Below are 20,122 nucleotides of genomic sequence, written 5' to 3'. Positions count from 1 at the left end.
TGTTTAATTTTAACCTTCGGAATGAGTGACGTGTAGACTTTTACTATTTTATCTTGAAGTACAAATGATTCCGTATCCACAACAAGTGTCGGGAGCAACTTAAGGCAGTAGGGTGGGAGGAGGCTGAACGCTGTCTTAGACAATGGAGGGTAGCGGTGATGGAGGGAAGCGGGAGGGTGAAGCCCTGAACATAGTGAGGAAGTTTATCAAAATTGAAAAATAATCTTTGATGTGAACCCATGGAATATTTTCTATAAATCATTTCTACTTATACTATAGCAGGCTAATTCAGGGATTGTGACCTGCACTTGATGTTAATTCAACAATTTACCGACAGCAAATGGATAAGATAAATATTAAAAAGAAAAAGTTGTGTGTGGAGAACCACAGTAAGAATCAATTTTTCCTTTAATGGCGTTTGAGAGTCAAAACGGTTCATAACTTCAGAATTGACATTGTTCAATACAAAGTGAACAAAGTAAAAGTATGTATTGTTGTAAAAGCCCATTATCAGTTCGATATCAGTATTTCTAAAAGCAAATAAGGACTTTCCTCTTGCAGCCGTCAAATGATGGTAGAATTCAGTTCCAGTCGTGGTGCTGCCCTCTAGTGATCAGGATTTAGAGAAGCTTTTTCCCTCCCTCTCTATTTAGCCTTTTATTGAAATTTAAAATAGTAGCAATCACAATGTTTTGCTTTAGCAGGCATTTTTAAAGGTAAAAAACTGATAACACTATCATTGCTGAGATAAAACAATAGCATATGTACATTGCATTTGCTTATTATTAAACTTTTTCCCGTATAATTAAAAACAATTGCAGCTTAAAAACTGACAAATACAAAATTTGTTGTTTTTGTTCACATGTGCTTACACAACAATCAGAGGAAACCCAAACTGGCGCAGTACTGTAGTGGAAAAAACTCAAAGAAGCAAACATAGAGGGCATAACAAGGATTACATAGGATCAAACATCATTTAAAAAAAAAATCCTGTGAAGCTTCAAGGATGACCCAAAGTTAAGACCCACTTCTCTTCTTTGGTGGCGGCTTTTAACGACCAAAACGATGGTGGGAAAAAAGTTTGCCTGGGTTAAGAGACTCAACCTGGAGAGTGATGAGGAAGAAATCTTACAGGTTTCTATTTTGCTATCATTACATCAATGTCCAGCTTCAACATGAACATAGCCGTCACTTACTCTCAGTAGTCATGTGCGTTACTTCTTCTTAGAAGTAATACTTCCCCCAAAGTATGCGCTTTGCCTTTTAAGTTCTCACAAATGTGTCTTGAACTCAAGATGACATTTATTCCCTCCTGCATCACTTCTTTGTGACTAGAGCCAGCAGCCTATATTTAGCTTGAAGCTAATGATGACTGATGGCTTAATACTGCGACACCAACAAAACAATAGCAAAACTGTCCAGAAATGTCCTTTTACAAGCACATAAGCGCAAAACTCCGTATAATCCACGTCTTCTTTATCCAGCCATATGATCGTCCATCCATTTTTATAATTAAGATTACGGTTTTATACATTTGCTTTAAATTTTGGTCTTGTGATATGCATTCCAATTTCAATCTCTTTTAAGATGATTTTAATGCTTTTCTCTTTGTTGTAAAACACTGAGCTGCAATTTATGTATGAAAGGTGCTTATCAATAAAGTTTATTATCATGATTAAAAAAATAATGCTGGCTTGGGCCTTCTGCAAATGAGCATGTACAAGTACGAGTAACTTAGTCGCTAGTTTTGCTCCATGCTACTGTGAAAGATTGCCAAGCCAGAGGAGTTGGTTCATTAACGATGTGCTTGAGAATTTGTAAATGGATGTTTTGGGGCGGTTTTGATGTTGTTTATTGCTGGTGTAGCTGTTGCCAGCTGTCGCTCGCCATTAGCTTCAAGCTAAAAAAATATGTGGCTGGCGTTATTTGTTCCAAAGAAGTGATGACAGAGAAAATGTCTTTGTAAGCTGAAGAAAACTGTGTGCGTACTTGAAAGGCAATATACTTTTTGGGTGAAGTATCACTTTAACTGTAGAGCAGCTTTGGAGTTTGATCTCACCAATACTTCCATGGAGGCAAATATGGTGTTTAAGCCAACTGGGACACACTTTGATGGCAGTATAATTGGTTGCCATGGGAGAAAAGTCCCTGGAGACAAAACTCAAGATGGAAAATAGTGGTGGATACAGGACGGGGGTCTTAGTTGTCATCGTAGTCTCTCCTCTGCGGCTTATTGGACGGTACGGGAGGTCTGTCATGCTCATCATACGCCTCGTCATAGCTGCGGTCATCTTCGTAGCGGCGGTCATCTTCGTAGCGGCGGTCATCTTCGTAGCGGCGGTCATCGACGTAGCGGCGGTCATCAACGTAGCGGCGGTCATCGTCGTAGCGGTCCCGTCGATCACGCCTGTCAGAGTAGTCACTGCGTCCATCACCGTAATCACTGCGGCGGTCGTCGTAGTCATGGCGCCGATCATTGTAATCACTGCGTCGATCGTCATAGTCGCTACGTTGATCATCATATTCCCCCCGTGGACTGTATTCACGTTCACGCCGGTCCTCGTAGACATCACGACGCTCAGACGGGTTCCTCACACTGGATTCATCATCATCATCTATTGGTCTGTTCTGTTGGTTGTCAGCTCGGTGACTCTCACCATTTCTCGCGGGTTCCTTGTCACTGTGCCCTTCTGCACGAACTCTGAGAAGTAAACACACAATTCAATTCATAAATTGATTGGCATTTCAGAAGTGAACCACAGCAGCCTGTTCTTCATTCAAGGGCTTGTGCTTGTGTTTGCATGTATCACAGTAAAAAAATTACCCCATTGCATATTCTTCCTGTTGTTTCTTCTTCCGGCAGCAACAACAATAGATGACTATGCCAAGTATGATCAAAGCACCTACAACTGCTGCAATGATTCCTGCAGTGGACCCGATGTTCATGGAAGCTGCAGAATAGTCAAAGAATATAATCTTGTAAAAATATGATTATTGGGCTTCCCAGATTGCTAACAAAAAGCTGCTATAGACATAAAGCTTTGCTCACGTGGCATGACTGAGAGGGTGATGTTGCAGGTGGCTGAACGGATCTTGTTCCAAGAGGTGCAGGTGTAGTACCCCGACGTTTCTTTGGAGATGTTATATAGAGACAGGACCTTTCCCTCTGAAAGAAGTCACAGAAACACACTTGGTTATCACGGTAACTTTAACCATGAATGGCGCACCAGTGAGTATTGAAATTAATTTAATTAAATGCTGCTGCCATGACAAAGTGGGTAATTGTCATATTTCGTCATAGACCAGGAAGAAGTTGTAACTGGAGTCTGCTGTCAGATCTTTCCCAAACGTCACATATTTGGTGAGAGCACCGGCCTGAATACATCTGCTAGCTAAATTTAAGTCATAGTCACAGCGCCATCTAGAGGGTACAGGAAGTGAGCCTCGCCTTGATTTACATCAAAATTACCCCGTGTGTACTGTACTTGCTTTATGCAACAGCCTCACACTGCGATGTGCGCGAAGACCCGCTCATCGCTGATTGTAGCTTAATTTTTCATTTGCAGAGGCATTCCAGGATTGGCCTTCCTGGAAGACATGGTGTCATCAGTACTTACTGAGGTTGATTTTAGGGTCAGGCGCACGAGGGGCTCTTGTGACATCAAGACTGGTCCACTTATATTCAGGTGGGGGGGAACCTTCCTCTGACACACAGGTCAGATTGATGTTCTGTCCATACTGAGCTTTACCCTGGATACTGCAGATGGGCGTAGATGGAGCCACTAAAACAGAAATAAAAAGTAAATACTAACTTGATTCTAAAATTCAAAAAAAGATTTGCCTCATAAAATTCAGTCAAATTTTGCATCTGGGTCAATACATAGGGTTGGAAATTGAAATTCCAAGAACAAATCAATAAACAGGAATTGAAGAGATTTTAACGTTCCAAATCGCTGCTTTAACGTTACGATGGCAGTGACAGCGATTGTGTTTTCTTCAAGCTTTATCAGATACTGCATCTAGTAACAGCTCATACAACAAAGTAATCTTTTGAATAAATGAGAAGAAATGCACAATATTTGATTTTTTGCCCAATATCCAATATTTGTACAATTGATATTACCAATATTTATTGATGTCAATACAATCTTCATAAAAACAAGTTTATGTAACATTAGCATCCAGAAAAACACTTAAACATTGTGAATGCTTTAAAGATTTTTTTCTTTATTTTCAAAACATTTGGAAAAGCCCATAAATTATATAATTACCAGAGTGTTCTATGATTTTTAGCAAAACTGGGCCAATATAATTATCGGCCATTAGAGTGATATCAAAATATTTAAAAACTGACCAATGTCTGCTGATATCAATGACGCGCGACTACGATCGCCCATCCCTAACAATTAGACACTCTCTGAAACACCCGGGCATAGAATTTGTCATTAAACACAAATTAAACGTTACCTAGAACCACCAATCTTGCTGTGGCGGCCGGTTTGCCCTCATCGTCACCTGGGATCTGGACACGACACTCAAACTCCTTGTTGTCGGCTAATGTGATGGAGGAGAGTCTCAGGTTGGCCTTTCCAGAAGCAACGTCAACATCCAGGGAGACTCTACCTTCATACACCTCTTTGATGTCAGTAGTTTTTTTGTATGCAAAATGGGTGAGGATCAGGGTCTGTTCCAAAACAACACCATTACAGGAATGTTAGATAGATAGATAGATAGATAGATGATAGATAGATAGATAGATGATAGATAGATAGATAGATAGATGGATGGATAGATGATAGATGATAGATAGATAGATGATAGATAGATGATAGATAGATAGATAGATAGATAGATAGATAGATGATAGATGATAGATGATAGATAGATAGATAGATAGATGATAGATAGATGATAGATAGATAGATAGATGATAGATAGATAGATAGATAGATAGATAGATGATCGATAGATAGATAGAAAGATAGATAGATAGATAGAAAGATAGATAGATAGATAGATGATAGATGATGGATAGATAGATAGATGATAGATAGACAGATAGATAGATAGATAGACAGATGATAGATGGATAGATAGATAGATAGATAGATAGATAGATAGATAGATAGATAGATAGATAGATAGACAGATGATAGATGGATAGATGATAGATAGATAGATAGATAGACAGATGATAGATAGATAGATAGATGATAGACAGATAGATAGATAGATAGACAGATGATAGATAGATAGATGCAGTAATCAGACCTCTTTAGCACCAGCTGTTAAGCCCTCAACAGACCACGAGATGACCGCATCATTGGGGGAACCTTTCAAAGTTGAAAACGTGCAGGGAATTGTGATGTTGTCCCCTCTGGCATACTCGTACCGGTCCTTCGGGATGGTCACAGTCAGGGCACCGACACCTGACACCACTGACCACAAAGAGTCAGACAACTCAACTGATTAGTGAACGCAATAGAATGCAACTCATAAACACAAACCCAGACTGGGCATTTGATTAATTTCTTATGCTGATCTGCTTTCAAGCCTGTCATCTACATTGCTATACATATCACACTCTCACTCACACAAGGAACAGTTTTGAAGAAAACATTAAATTAATCTGTTAGGAATCATTGGAAGAGGGCAAAAAGGTACAGGTTGCAGATCTTTGATCCTTACAAGCACATGTTGTGTTTTCCTCAGTCCACAGTGATATTAAACCAAGTCTATGGATTTTCACACATCACACACCATGATCTTGTCATTAACACTCACACTAAATTAAATACTAGGCTCTGGTGTTTTAAACACCAAAAATGTTTCATCAATGATTAAAAAAAACAACATTTGGTTTTACTCTAGATAGGCAAAAAAAAAAAAATCCTTAATTCCAATCCTTGTGTATCATTGTAATCGTTTGTAGTTACATATAGGACTTTGAAAATATCAAATCATCTACAAAGCCATGAGCGATGAGGCCTTCTGATCTTGCAACTGAAGGTAGGCCTGTTCAGTTTAGTTTAGGTGCAAACAGGTGTGGCCCTGACAGGCTCAGCAGGGCGCAAAGAAAAGAGAAGTCTGTTTATCAGAGTGTCCGACTCACCCAGAGATAGAACGATCAAGGTAGAACACCTCCAGTCCATGGTCACGCAACTTTTATTTTAACGATTAGTCTTCCGTGGTTTGTTTTAATCTGGCTAAAATACGGGATCTGGCGGTCACCTGGATCAAATTTACATCGAAACCCGACGGTTCCTGATCGTGATGCGCCTCTGTAGGTGCGCCCGCCGCCTCCAATTGACTGACAGCGCGCTCAGCCAATCATAGCGGTCCCTGCTGCTCCGGTAACATTTTTGTTCCGTCTACCTGACTTGTTTCGGCTTGTCCTCTCATCCAATTTTCCAACTTAGCTTTTCAGTGATACTCCTGTCCTCAGTGACACATGTTCTCCTTGGATAGTTTTACCAACGGAGGATAATGTTTTCCTTGTAGATTTGTGCATTGTTTTATAAGTCACAATAAAATGTATTCATTGCATCCAAAGCTTTACACAGCAGATGGTCCCGAAATAAAGCATACTTGTTTTATTCTCTCTTCACTACTTTGTCGTGCTGTCAGAAAGAGATCAGCCTGACAAAACCTCGCACTTGAGAGGGTGGTGCAGCAAAAACTGATGTGATCTGTTGGAACAGGACAAATGTTTAATCCTGTCAGACTGGTTTGACCAGGAATGATCACCTACACGCGCGCGCGCGCACACACACACACACACACACACACACACACACACACACACACACACAGAGTCACGTTTCCATCACCTAAGATGAGGCCCTATGCGTAACCTGAATAGACATTTATATTCTGCCGATTTTTAACTTCAGACGTCTAATCATGTACACATTTCAAAATTCTTCCAGTGCAAAAATATTTTCACACTTTTTTGACATTCTTCTTTAGCTATTAAAGGGCTGCCTAAAAGACAGAGGTCAGGTTACATTTTCGACAGGTCCAGGAACATGAGCTGCATTCAAGTGCTGGAGAAAAACTTGGACATCTGTGTTTTCATTGAACCCTTGAGTAACTTCAAGATATTGAAAAACATTCCTGTGGCTCATCCACTGAACTTCTGTAAGACATGTTGGCTTTGCAGCAGGGATAAAGATCAATACTTCAGGTCATCTCTTTGTCAGGTGTCAGATTATCTCAATCTGGTAGAATGAAAGTTCTCAAGTCGTGCCATCTACAGGGTTAAAATAACTGGCCTTTAGCTCACGACAGAAAACAATTTATGTTATTCTAAATTCAAATGACATAACTGTCACAGTTGTGTGAATGCTAGGCAGCAGAAGTAACACGGGATTTGAACTTCTGAAAGGGTAATTCAGGAGTCAACAGATGTCCTGGGCAGAGGGTTTATTTCATGCTCAGTGCACACTGAGGACCCAGCAATGGTCAGTACAAACATCACATAAGCATGTCACCATCAAGTCTGAAGATAACACCACAGTTTAAATACTGACCCCTCTTCCTCTCACTATCCATAAAGGGAAAACTTGTTGCTTTTACATAAAATGCAGGCAATGATTTGTTATTAAAAGAATCACACACACCTCAGTCACACTGTAATGTCTGGTGCTATCCTCTCACGAATGTTGTATCCTGATCTCAACGTAATATTTCGAGTAGCCTGATTCTTTATCAGTCACCTGTCCTTGAGGTACTGCACACTGTAGGGAACAAGAGTTCATGTTGTACATGTGCGCTCTGACTACAGTTGTCCTTCCTTCAGTGCTCCAGAGGTCAGGAGGAACTATTTCACAATTGGATCTCTTGATCTTTGCAGCCCACCGGTGTATCAGCGAAACTGACATTAACATTAACTGTTATAGTAGAATGGCACCATGAACACACCAAGAGATGTTGCTCATGTAATGAGTCTATTTTATCTCCATATATGCGCACCAATTCATAAGTAGGTGTGTGAATACAAATGGTTGTTGTGTTTACTGGAGGGTTTGTGAACCCGGTGGTAACACATGTCCTTGAAAGGACAAAGAGGAATTGATCTAACTAAACACTTACATAACACTAAGCCTCATGCTTTTTTTTTTTTTGGCTCCACCATGAGTTGGACAGTGTTGATGTGTTGTACTATAGCAACCCCTTAGTGGATGTGGCTGCCAGTCTTGCTGCACATGGAATGGGGATGGGGGGTTCTTTATGAAATTGGGTTTGACTGACACTGTTCATCTTCCATCACACAAAATATCTACTACACAGCTGATAAACAACTATATATCAACTATGGAATCAGACAACTGTTTATTCGCCAGGAAATTTAGCAAGTAATTAGCAACAATTAACTCTCCCACTGTCCTCATATTCTCTCTATGCACCCGTGTCTTCGGGGTCAGTTTGACCCACTTTTGGGTCTTTTCTTCTATCTTGATCAAATTTTCACAGAAAGACACATTCAAGTTTTTTTTTTTTTATATTACTATCACTTAATCCATTTTCTGAGTATATTTTGGGCAACTTTCAGAACTAATATAATTAGTTGATCATATATGTATATATCCACACACCCCTTTCCTCGTGGTCAAACTGACCCACCATTTTCAAGCTTGCTTACTCAGCCTTGCGCTGTTCCTCGTAATTCTTTTTAAACACACACACACACACACACACACACACACACACACACACACACTCACACACACACACACACACACCACGTCCAGTTACGGTCAAACTCACCCACTTTCAACAAAACCGCAATTGGCACATATGGGGCAGTGTGCAGATGCACAACTTTTATAGACATATTTCTTACACCTACAGCACACAGTCCTCCTTTACAGTCCTTCTTCAAATATTTATATATATATATATATATATATATATATATATATATATATATATATATATATATATATATATATATATATATATATATGATTATTGTAGCAGAGTGCTTTGCCATTTCTTTGGACAGTGTTTTGAGCCCAGATAGGGCCTTGGTAACCGATCTATCAGGGGTAGTATTATTTAAGATCACATACAACATTCCTGCCTGAACATTGAGGAAACGCCTCCTTTTTTGGCCAATAAACAAGTGCAGCTGTTTTGGTAGGTCATGAGGGAGGTTGTGGACAGCTTTTCATGAAGGCTTATCATGGCGTCTCTGGTCATATTGCTTAGATTTCTGACATTAAAGTGGATCTAATAGAGGTAAATCAATCATTTTCATGCCGTTGACTGGTGGGCTTGTGGCCTTGAAAAGCGGCAGTTCTATCCATAAGAGGGGTAACGCAATGAGGAGTGATGTCAGTCGCTACTCTTCATCCTCACACTGTGTTTTGTGCCACCAGTTACTGGGTTTTTCATCTAGTTGTACCTGCAAAATGTAATCTGTGGTTTTGATGACCTGAAAGGGGCCAACCACTATGGTTCATTCCAAATTATTGCTTTTTGAGTGTCCAATCTCCTAAATTGGGAGCTCAGCTGGTTCCTTCAGGAGGGATTCCTCCATCTGTGGGGAGAGACTGATCACGTTTGCGTTAAGTGCCCTGATTTAATCACTCATTTCTTGGTGCAGTGTCATAGAGGTCATACAGTCCTCTGTAAGAGTGATGGTAAATGAACAAACCATTCTTCGTCCCATCAGTGGAGTATGTTTTGTCAGGGTTCACAAGTCCTTTATTTGTGGAAGTCCTTTATTTTATGATTAATTCATTCTCAGTGATGACTTCGCAATCATATGTTTCACCCAGTTGCATATCATCCGGCATATTTGCTCCTCGTCTCATCTCATCTCGTCTTGTCTCGTCCTCCTCCGCTTATCCAGGTCCGGGTCGCGGGGGCAGCTGCCTCAACAAGGAAGCCCAGACTGCCCTCTCCCCAGCCAATTCCACCAGCTTTCCAGGGGGAGTCCCGAGGCGTTCCCAGGCCAGCCGAGAGATATAATCCCTCCAGCGTGTCCTGGGTCGGCCTCGAGGCCTCCTCCCGGTTGGGCATGTCTGGAAGACCTCTTGAGGGAGGCGTCCAGGAGGCATCCTCACCAGATGCCCGAACCACCTCAGCTGACTCCTCTAGACATGGAGCAGCTCTGCTCTGCGTACCTCCCGAATGACTGAGCTCCTCACCCTGTCTCTAAAGGAGAGCCCAGCCACGCTGTGGAGGAAACTCATTTAGGCTGCTTGTATTCACGATCTTGTTCTTTCGGTCATTCAAGCTAAATCAAAGCTGAAGTTTGCCTAGTGGAAGCTGGCTGCAGAGGCTATGTGGGCAGATCAACTACCAGGCTGCTTAAGTACATGGGAATTCGCAGCCAAGCCCAATACCAAGCTATCAAAGCCCTCTCAGGTGCAGCTGAACAGGCTAGTCGGTGGCTCTAGTTAAAGGGGAGAGACACTGCCTGGGCCTGAACTAACGCCAAAGGCCCAAAATTACCTTCAGGGCAGAAGGAGGCACACCTTGGACACCCTCCTTAGGTGTTGGGGACTAGTCATTGAAACACCAATAAAGGACAGTGCCCGCCTGATGACCGCAGCGAAGCTTTTGGCCCTCGTCCCACAGTCCACTTACATGAAGAGAACTCTCACCCCCCCCCCCCCCCATACACTGGGTGGGGGCCTGTGTGTGTGTGTATGTGTGTGTGTGTGTGTGTGTGGGGGGGGGGCTTGACATAGCAAATACCTAGCTGGTATCAGGGGGTGGGAGGGTTAGTCACTCAACCACCCCCAGTTCTCAGCCCCACCCCTCAAACGGCACCAGAGTTCCTACTTGGAAACCCTGCTGATACTCCCCATTTACATCTCAAGTAAAGAAACCAAGGAATTGTATCATCTAGTCCAGAACTGAACTTAATTTTATTTGTTGCCATTGTTTATCATCTGATCTTGTTTCTTTTAAAAAGTACGGCAGCTTGGGCGGCACGGTGGTGCAGTGGTCAGCACTGTGGCCTCACAGCAAGAAGGTTCCAGGTTCCAGTCCCGGCTCCATCACAGGATCTTTCTGTGTGGAGTCTCCATGTTCTCCCTGTTCCTGTGTGGGTTCTCTCTGGTACTCCAGCTTCCTCCCACAGTCCAAAGACATCAAGAGGGGACGAGGCTGATTGATACTCTAAATTGACTGTAGGTGTGACTGTGAGAGTGAATGGTTGTCTGTCTCTATGTGTTGGATGGATTGCAACCCGTTGCCCGAAAGGCTGCTGGGATAGACTCCAGCCCCCCTCCCCCCCAACCCTTAACAGAATAAGCAGAAGAAAATGGATGGATGGATGAATGGGTATGGCAGCTAATTTGAATTAAATGTGTATGGTAAATATGTTTTTGTTTCTTTTATTATCAACTATGCCATTAATTATGATGAAGTGGGAGCAACTGCAACATGGCAATATAACACAGATTACACACCACATACACAGACAATGCAGTAAAAGATAAATGACCTGTGTATTTCCGCTGTAAAATGAGGCATTTTTAGTGTTTGATCATTCTCGTCTCACAAGATTATTGGTTTGATATTTACATGACATTTTGTGCTTCAAGAGTAACCTTTTTTTGTTCTGAAAAAAAGGATCAATTCATTGTATTTTTTTCACAAAGCCAGGAGGATTTTTTTTTAAAGGATGAAACATAATCAAGATGCACATTTGTTAGATGATTGCATTTATTCATGTGATAAGACTGTGTTTGATGTTTTCACCTGGACCATCCTTTCACCACCCATGGGCTTCTTTTTCTGCTCCACATCACCTACATTTTAATGAATTTCCTTTCTTCTGCTCTTAGTAGGCTTATCTTGCCTTCACGTAATAACTGAGGACCCCAGGGCATCGTTCACCTCGCTCTCTTTCAGTTAAAGCATGGAATATTGCCTGGTAGCTTTGGACAAACCACAAAGATGAGGGATTAGAGATTTTCTTTCTCTTTGGCTGCCAGTCATGATGTTTTTCTGTGTTTTCATTTGTGGTCTCAGCGGACAAAAAAAAAGGATATAATGCATCCCCTGTATAGTTTTGTGTATTGATGTTTTCTCCACTTTACTGTCTTGCTCTGTGAAGGTGCATTATCCCCAGGTCCATAGAAACATCCCTGTCCATGGGAACCTCCTGGGTTGTTGAAGAGAGTGAATCCAGGAGTCCAGTTAAATTAGACCAGTCCGTCTGTCAAAACACTGAGTGTCACTGCACTCACATGCAGCAAAAAAAAAAAAAAATTCCAATATTATCATTAAAGGCACTTATTGTCAGCAACATTCTCATATAAAATCTTGGAGGCATTAAAATGCAAGTGCAGTTTATCTTGTAAAGGTTTCGAGTCCCTGGATCACATGAGACTGCAACGATTAAAAAAAAAAATTCTTGCTACAGAAAAGAAATATGGTAAATTAAAAATATATTTTTCAGTTAAAGATTCATATAAAATCTAGGTGGTGATGAAATGCAATAAAGAGGCATGTCCTGTATGTCTTGTTGCATAATCTGATACTGATTTTGAGTCTCTTCAGGCCCATTTATGCTCAGTGTATGTGTAATGTAAAATGTATGTGTCTGTTTCAAACGATGTTACCGTCACTGCTCGCACAATTCCATGCGTTCCTTTGCGGCATGGAACAATACATCCACCAAGGGGGAGCCCACAGTTTATGACAACAACAAACTCAAAAACAACATGGCGACTATGGAAGAGGTATCGATGATGTGTATCTTGCATAAAGGACATAAACAGAGACCAAAAAAAGACATAAACTTGTACAATCTCTCCACAAAAAGTTCTGCCATTGCTATTTCTTCTAAATGTCTCACGAGAGCTACGTATCGAGTAGTAACAGCAAAACTGCCCCCACAATTTCTGGTAGTACTGCTCCATTTGGTCCATATCCGTGAGCTTCATGGAAATGCGCATAAATGCAGGCAAAATGAATGCAGAGGCAGACAAAAGTCTCCGTCCCTATTTAACGTTGAGCATAAATGGGCCTTAAATGGGTCTTTAGTCACATGACCACATGACATAAGCACAATTGAAAGAACCTATTTTTTTCCCTCCCTCCATCCATCCATCCATCCATCAATCCATTCAGGGTCAGCCCTAGCCATTTGGTGCCCTTGGCAAGATTGGGATCTGGTGCTGGTGCCCCCCCCCCCCCCCCCACGAACATCAGGGACCACAATTGTTTCAAGACAAAAAGTATATTTTTATATATTAAAACGACTTAACAAACAAAGGAACATATCAAAGAATGAAAATACTCTAAAATATTAATAACTACCTGCCCTTTTGGAAACATTATTATTAACAGAATATCAGCATTATTAATAAAGTCAATCAGTCCTCAACTATATTGGACTTTCTTTTCCTCCTCCTCTTTCCTTCATTTCCTCCCTTGCACTCTTGAAGGCTTGGACCTTTTCATTTTGAAGAAATGCAGGTAAAATGTAAATCTTGACCAAAACATGGACTTGGGCTGTCATGGATGTGCATCAAACGGTGACCCATCCCCCACTCTCAGTGCCCAGGATGCAGGTACAGGTGCAGGGGAAGGACAGGGCAGGGTGCGAAGTGTAGTTCTTTCTTTCTTGCTTGCTTGCTTTCTCTCTTTTTTCTGTAATTGCTCATTTGTTACCCCTGGAAAAAAAATAGGATGGGGCGCCCATTGGCAATTTTTTTTCTTTTTATTTATTTTTTCTGGCGCCCCATAGACAATGTGCCACACCAGGCGACTGCCTATATCGCCTATGCCTTAAGCCAGTCCTGCATCCATTTTCTACCACTTAACCTGTTTGGGGGGGGGGGGGGGGGGATGGAGCCTATCCCAGCAGCCTTCAGGTGAGAGGCGGGGTTCACCCTGGATGGTGGCCAGTCCATGGCAGGGACAACACATATAAACAGACAACCATTCACTCCTTAAAAAAACTAATTTGATTTGATTTTTTCACACAAGCTTGGGGCCTACATTAGCCTACATTTGGATTAGTCCGTATAGAGGCCCCCAAATCCCTGACACCGCCCCTGGATGGAGGGGCGATCGATGGAACATTGTTATTCTCCATTATTACGAATTAATTAAGGACATTCGACATCAGGACTTTATTGTTTTATTTATCTTATAAATGCCGGGCACAGACAGACTGGTGCTGTCTAGCGCATGTTGTGCGCCGCTTAGCGCACTGGCTGGAACGCTCCCTGCGGAAGGGACATGCTCAGGAGCTGGACACCACATTTGTCCCACTGTAGTTTCCACTTCTCGAAGAAACAGCCAGCCAGAGTTTCCCCTAGTTTGAAAGTTTATTCATAAAAAAATCCATGTTTCTGGAGTTGGTTTGACGGTGGCGGAGATGCAGCCTCTCGACCTGAGTGTGTGGCGCAGCTTCACTGCACTCCAGAGCTCACAGGATGTGGTTCACCGGCGCTGTCATCGCTTCAGTTTACGGTGTAATTAGCGTGTTGGGTCTAATCGGCAACATCACCCTCATCAAGACGTTTTGCTCTGCTAAATCCAACCCCAATGTGCCAAATCTCTTCATGTCGAGCCTTGCGCTCGGAGACGTTCTGCTGCTGGTGACCTGCGCTCCGGTGGACGCCAGCCGCTACCTGTCGGAGGAGTGGCTGTTCGGGAGACTGGGATGTAAAGTCATCCCCTTCATTCAGCTCACCTCGGTTGGGGTGTCTGTATTCACGCTCACGGCCCTGTCTGCTGACAGGTAGGCTGCGATTTGTTGTCATTGTTCGTTTCTAAAAGTGTTTAACAAGCGCAGATGTGATCGAGGTCGGTGTCTGTTTCACAGAGCTTGTCATGGCAGAGAAAACTGCTCAAAATGACCCCTCCTGCTGTCGCTCCTGTGAGCAAACTTGTTATGAAGTGTGAAATTGATGAAAAAAATAGGCTTGATGGTCTTTTTTTCTCTTCTGTTTAATTTGTTGTCGTGAGAGTCTGCTGAACATTTTGATCCTCCATCAAAACATGCTCAATGACTTACTAATAACTTACGAGTCATATAAATAGCATATATTGAGTGTTAATATTAATAAATAATCATTATTTTCCTACAAGGTGATTATTCTTTAACATCTGTTACAGTGGGATTTAAAAAAAACCTCTTTGTCCATCATCATCATCATCATCATCATCATCATCATCATCATGCACAATGCCACAGACACATAACAACAACAATTAGTTAACCGCAGCCATAATTTATGGTCTAAAAAGTGGGTTATGTAAAAAGAAGGCAACAAAAAAATCGGAGAGGTCCATTTGTATGACGTAAGTGAATTCGTGCTAAAAATTTCACTTTAGTCTCTACAACAAGGGACCCGAAGGTGGTTCACCAGCATCTGGTCCATTTCAAGAGAAAGGGTCCCTAAAAAGAGGGCGGACACAAGTTGGATTGCATCGATATTGTTTAGCTTCAGACTCAGACAGAAAGAATTTTTTGGGATAATTTTCATTATCATTATGTTTGCAACACTCACATCTCGTCATGAGAGTTTAGAGAGCGGTGTTGATGTCTCTGGCTCACTGTTGATGCGTGTAATGATGATGGATGTGGAGGAGCTGGATTCAACAGCAGCTTTGAGGTCTGAGCTGCCATAGATACAAACAACACAACCCCTTCGCTCCAACAGAGCCCCATCCCCGCAACGATACCACTGCACCATCAACCTAAATACATGGTGGTAACAATACAGTGTAAGAAAGAAAGAAAGAGAAAAAAGGAAAAGAGAGTAAACAAATTCAATAATAACTAAAACAAAACAGTATCATCAATCAGGAATGGTCCTTATGAGTTTTAAAGTACACACAACACAGGATCAGTCCTACAAACACCAGCACTGGTGATATCTAACTTCTCTTTATAGTTTAAGAAAGGCTCCCAGGTAGTATAAAATGTTTGAACACATCCCTTCGTGGAATAGGTTCCATAGACACTTGTAAAACATCTGAAAGAGTTTTAAATATTGACTGCCAGAAATTGTCTAGCTTCAGACAGAACCAGAACATGTGTGACAGTGTGGCTGGCACTAGTCTGCACCGATCACAGATAGGATCAATGCTTGGCGCAAACTTGTTTCTTCGTATATTTTAAAAGGAAACCACTGAAAAAAATGCTTCATGCGGGATGCATTGTTCGACTGGAATTGCTATTACACTCCATCAGCTTTAGAGAGGTTTAGCTGATACACTGGCAGCTCACCACTAGATTACAACAGCAGCGATATACTGTAACAGTAGTGTGGAACTGTGTGGAAGTGCACATGAGCAGCCCCCGGTGACCATGTGGAAGTGTCCTTGAGCAAGATACTGAACCCATAATCGCTCCTGATGAGTAGGTTGACGCCTTGCATGGTGGCCCTCACCATCAGTGTGTGAGTGGGTGAATGACACGACACTGTAAAACGCTTTGAGAGCTGCTCAGGTAGAGAGGCGCTAAATGAGTCCATGAATACATTTACCATTAGGGTTGAATGCTGGCATTCAATATACAACATATTAAATGCTTCTTCTTCCTCATAGATCTTTTCTTGCCATCTTTATTGCTTACATTTAAGTTTACTCATTCGGGGAACTGCACCCTAAGATCCACTCTACTGTTTGCTTTTTCATTTTTTACATTGTTACCCTGCTGGTGATATCAGTGTACTGCATCTTAATCGCTGCCAGCCTGATGAGGAGCACCGTCATTTGTACATTGCTGGACTCATCGATGTGCTTTTTGTAACAACATATGATGTTAAACCAAAGGACAAATGAAATACGCTGCACATTGGGAAATGCTGTAAACACCGAAATCCATTAGAAAACACAGGCAAGGAAACAAATGCGCCAAAAACTCTCTTCTACTCCGGAAGTTCTCAGAGATGCTACGGACCTAAAAGACCCAGCGACCCCACACATCAGCATTTCTTTCTCTCGCTCTCTCTCTGTCTGTCTCTCTCTCTCTCTCTGTCTCTCTCGCTCTCTCTCTCTCTCAAGAAAGTTCATTTCTACAGTTCAATTCAGGCTTTTATAATTAAAAGTCAAACATTCATTACATGTTTATGCACTGGTCAAGACTGGTCAAGATTAACAAAGACATTAATAAGCATTTACAGTGCCATTAATTACATGATAATATACATGAAACAACTTTTGGAATACAGTGGTATAAATGTTAATTTTTTTTTTTTTAACCACAGTACAAAACTATCTTCATGTCTTAAACCTGAGTTTGATGATCTTGACACACTTCAAATATTCATCACACTGGGCTGATATCATAGTCAAGATACATGTTTTCATTGTCACTCCTGCTCACGTTTACCGCTTCAAGTTCTGTAGTAACACTAAGTAATACTACGATTAACATTTGGCCTGTCCAACTGAAAAAACCTTTTGCTGGTCCATCCGCTGTTTATCCCCCTCTAGAATTATTGCTTTACCCTTTTAGCTGTATTTGTTTTGCTTTTTATTGCAGGAAGAACCTTCAGTTGGCTCATTTATTCTCCTGAAAAAGAGCTTCAGTGCATTTAGTCCAAAATCCATTAATTACAACCATATTTCACCTAAAATGGGTATCTTGCCCCTCAATTACTCAGAAAGAGGTGTTTCTCTTCCCCCCCCTCCTGCATCACTTCTTTGTGACTCTACAATGCAGAAAGAGCCAGACACGTATATGAAGCTTGATGCTGACAGCTAACAACAACACCTGTATACAAAATATAAAGCACACGATCAAATATAACACTTCCAAAGCAGAAGGGTTCGAGTTTTGTTTTTGTGGATTACTGAGGATATGACTGGATAAACAGGACACAAATTATACCAGATGACGCGCTTGAGTGTTTGAAAATTATGTTTTTTGGGTAGTTTTGCTGTTATAGCTGACTGAGAGGGTTGCTAATTAGCTCAAGCTAAATTATGTGGCTGGCTCTCTTGAAGCAAGGGGGAAAAAACATCTTTTTGAGATCAAGACATATTTTTGAATACTCTAATGGCAAAATATACTCTTTAGGAGAAGCATTGCTTTCATAACTTATTGTTATTAACTCTTTACTTAATTTTACTGACCTACCAACTCAGGTACAGGGCTATCGTGAAGCCATTGGACATCCAAACATCGAGATCTGCTACCTGCATTGTCCTGCGGGCGGCCCTCATATGGCTCTTCTCACTGGTCCTGGCTATCCCCGAGGCAGTCTTCTCTGACCTTCACACCTTTACCATTTCCTCCACCAATGAGAGCTTTGTCACCTGTGCTCCTTATCCCCATGCTGGGGAACTGCACCCTAAGATCCACTCTACCGCCTCCTTTCTCATTTTCTACATTATTCCCCTGCTGGTGATATCAGTGTACTACAGCTTCATCGCAAACAGCCTGATGAGGAGCGCCTCCAGCCTGCCTGTAGAGGGGAACATGCATGCGAGACGACAGGCCAGTTTTACAGGGTTTCCATCAGGACTCACAATGATGGCTTCTATTCATTGATTTCTTTGTAACTGATTGAAAAGCTCTCAGTTGTTCCCTGCCAATTGTATTATTCTCTTTTCCTTTCCTTTTCTTAAACAGGTTGAGTCAAGAAAGCGCTTAGCCAAGATTGTGTTAGTATTTGTTGGCCTCTTTGCAGTATGCTGGCTACCCAACCACGTCATCTACCTGTACCGCTCCTATCACTACTCCCAGGTAGGTAGCAAGCACTTCTTTTAACTGAGTACCCTGCACATTCACACTGGGAACTGTTTTCGTACTTAAGGAACAATTTCATGCTTAGATAATCCAAAATGTGGCAAGTGATGCTCTCCCATCTTTAATTATAGATGAATACTATATTAAAGTGCTGTGATACAGTAAGAGTTAGGTTCTTCAACTTGTATGAGGATTTTGTTGATCTAATTCAACTGTAAATTCCCTGCTCAAGCGCTTTCTCACCACCAGGTGGACACCTCACTGGTTCACTTCGTGTGCAGCATTGTAGCCCGCATCCTGGCTTACACCAACTCCTGCCTAAACCCCTTTGCCCTTTACCTGCTGAGCAAGAGCTTCCAGAAGCAGTTCAACCAGCAGCTGTGTTGTTGCTGTCATGTGATCATCAAGCGCTCCTCACAGAGCCTAAATCATTATAACCTACGTGCCACGTCTGTCCGCAGCACACATCAGTCTGTTGCCAGTTTGAGCATGAATGGCAGGCCTGTTTATCAGGAGGATTTTGTGTGAGGGAGAGAGAGAGAGAGAGAGAGAGAGAGAGAGAGAGAGAGAGAGAGAGAGAGAGAGAGTGAGACTACTGGTACTGATTAACTCTGAGGTCTTCATTATCTTTAATTTCGGGGGGGGGGGGGGCTTGAATGCCTAAGTGGAGTTAATTTTATTTCATTTAAAGCACCTGTCTTGTACTTTTTCTAAAGACTAACTGTTCCTCTGGGTTTATGTTCTATTGTTGACCAACACCATTTTCACTGGTTCTTCTGAAACAATGAATAAACTTGGATGAGACTCCACAGGACACAACTGACTGTTAGTGATATGTGTGTGTGTGTGTGTGTGTGTGTGTGTGTGTGTGTGTGTGTATGTGTGTCTGTGTGTGTGTATATATATGTGTGTATGTATATATGTGTGTGCGTGTGTATAAATATGTATATACACATGCTACTTTGCCTCTCCCTAACCTACCAGGGAGTGTAACATAATACATTAACGCCATCCATATGCACTGTTATTCGTAAGAATAAATATAAATATAAGTTGCTGTTGTTTTTTGCTCTAATGCTACCTGGAAAAATAGAGAAAGTTTGTCTTTTATCGTAGATGTTTACCCAATGAAAAACTGATTGTAATTCTTTCTTGTATCACTGTTTATGTTATTATATTTTCAAGTCAGATGCTTTGATGTGACATATTTAAATGTAGTTCTATTTTAAATGTTGGCTTTTGTTAAAGATGTCCATTGATCTTTGGAGCAGTTGCACAAGGTGTTTCAAATGAATGTAATGTGACTGTACACACACGACTTAAGACTTATGGTATTATGAAACGTGTATTATGTTCTGCAGAAAATTAAACTGACAGAACGTTAAACACTGCACCGTGCATTTCTCTCACCAAAGGAGGTGTAATCAGAAAATCAATAAA

At 41.5% G+C, this 20,122-nt stretch overlaps 2 protein-coding genes across 2 annotated transcripts; one reads left to right on the top strand and one right to left on the bottom strand.

Moving 5' to 3' along the window:
* Window positions 1-386: 386 nt before the first annotated feature.
* Window positions 387-6,308, bottom strand: gpa33a (glycoprotein A33 (transmembrane), paralog a). The gene is made up of 7 exons (XM_086180196.1): window positions 6,113-6,308; window positions 5,272-5,438; window positions 4,468-4,684; window positions 3,618-3,782; window positions 3,050-3,166; window positions 2,825-2,951; window positions 387-2,701 (listed from the first exon to the last, which is right to left on the bottom strand). Exons 1-7 carry the CDS (start codon window positions 6,150-6,152, stop codon window positions 2,200-2,202), a joined length of 1,335 nt encoding a protein of 444 aa, XP_086036322.1. The 5' UTR covers window positions 6,153-6,308; the 3' UTR covers window positions 387-2,199.
* Window positions 6,309-14,411: 8,103 nt separating this feature from the next.
* On the top strand, window positions 14,412-19,210 carry grpr (gastrin-releasing peptide receptor). The gene is made up of 4 exons (XM_086192532.1): window positions 14,412-14,719; window positions 18,079-18,430; window positions 18,566-18,679; window positions 18,932-19,210. The coding sequence occupies exons 1-4, from the start codon at window positions 14,412-14,414 to the stop codon at window positions 19,208-19,210; spliced, it is 1,053 nt and encodes a 350-aa protein (XP_086048658.1).
* Window positions 19,211-20,122: the final 912 nt, after the last annotated feature.

The sequence above is a fragment of the Aulostomus chinensis genome, chromosome 2, assembly GCF_037954235.1.
Source record: "Aulostomus chinensis isolate RoL2024-O1b breed Wild chromosome 2, RoL_Achi_v1.0, whole genome shotgun sequence".
In the NCBI taxonomy this organism is placed as follows: Eukaryota; Metazoa; Chordata; class Actinopteri; order Syngnathiformes; family Aulostomidae; genus Aulostomus; species Aulostomus chinensis.
This window is presented reverse-complemented; position numbering and strand designations above follow the sequence as displayed.

Excerpts from the sequence above, each read along its gene's own strand:
- grpr (XM_086192532.1), top strand. The coding sequence starts at position 14,412 with ATGTGGTTCACCGGCGCTGTCATCGCTTCAGTTTACGGTGTAATTAGC. Across the intron at positions 14,720-18,078 it reads ACGGCCCTGTCTGCTGACAG|GTACAGGGCTATCGTGAAGC; the intron begins GTAGGCTGCGAT and ends CTACCAACTCAG. Across the intron at positions 18,431-18,565 it reads ACATGCATGCGAGACGACAG|GTTGAGTCAAGAAAGCGCTT; the intron begins GCCAGTTTTACA and ends TTTCTTAAACAG.
- gpa33a (XM_086180196.1), bottom strand. The coding sequence starts at position 6,152 with ATGGACTGGAGGTGTTCTACCTTGATCGTTCTATCTCTGG. Across the intron at positions 4,685-5,271 it reads TAACAGCTGGTGCTAAAGAG|ACCCTGATCCTCACCCATTT; the intron begins GTCTGATTACTG and ends GTTTTGGAACAG. Across the intron at positions 3,167-3,617 it reads TGACCCTAAAATCAACCTCA|AGGGAAAGGTCCTGTCTCTA; the intron begins GTAAGTACTGAT and ends GACTTCTTTCAG.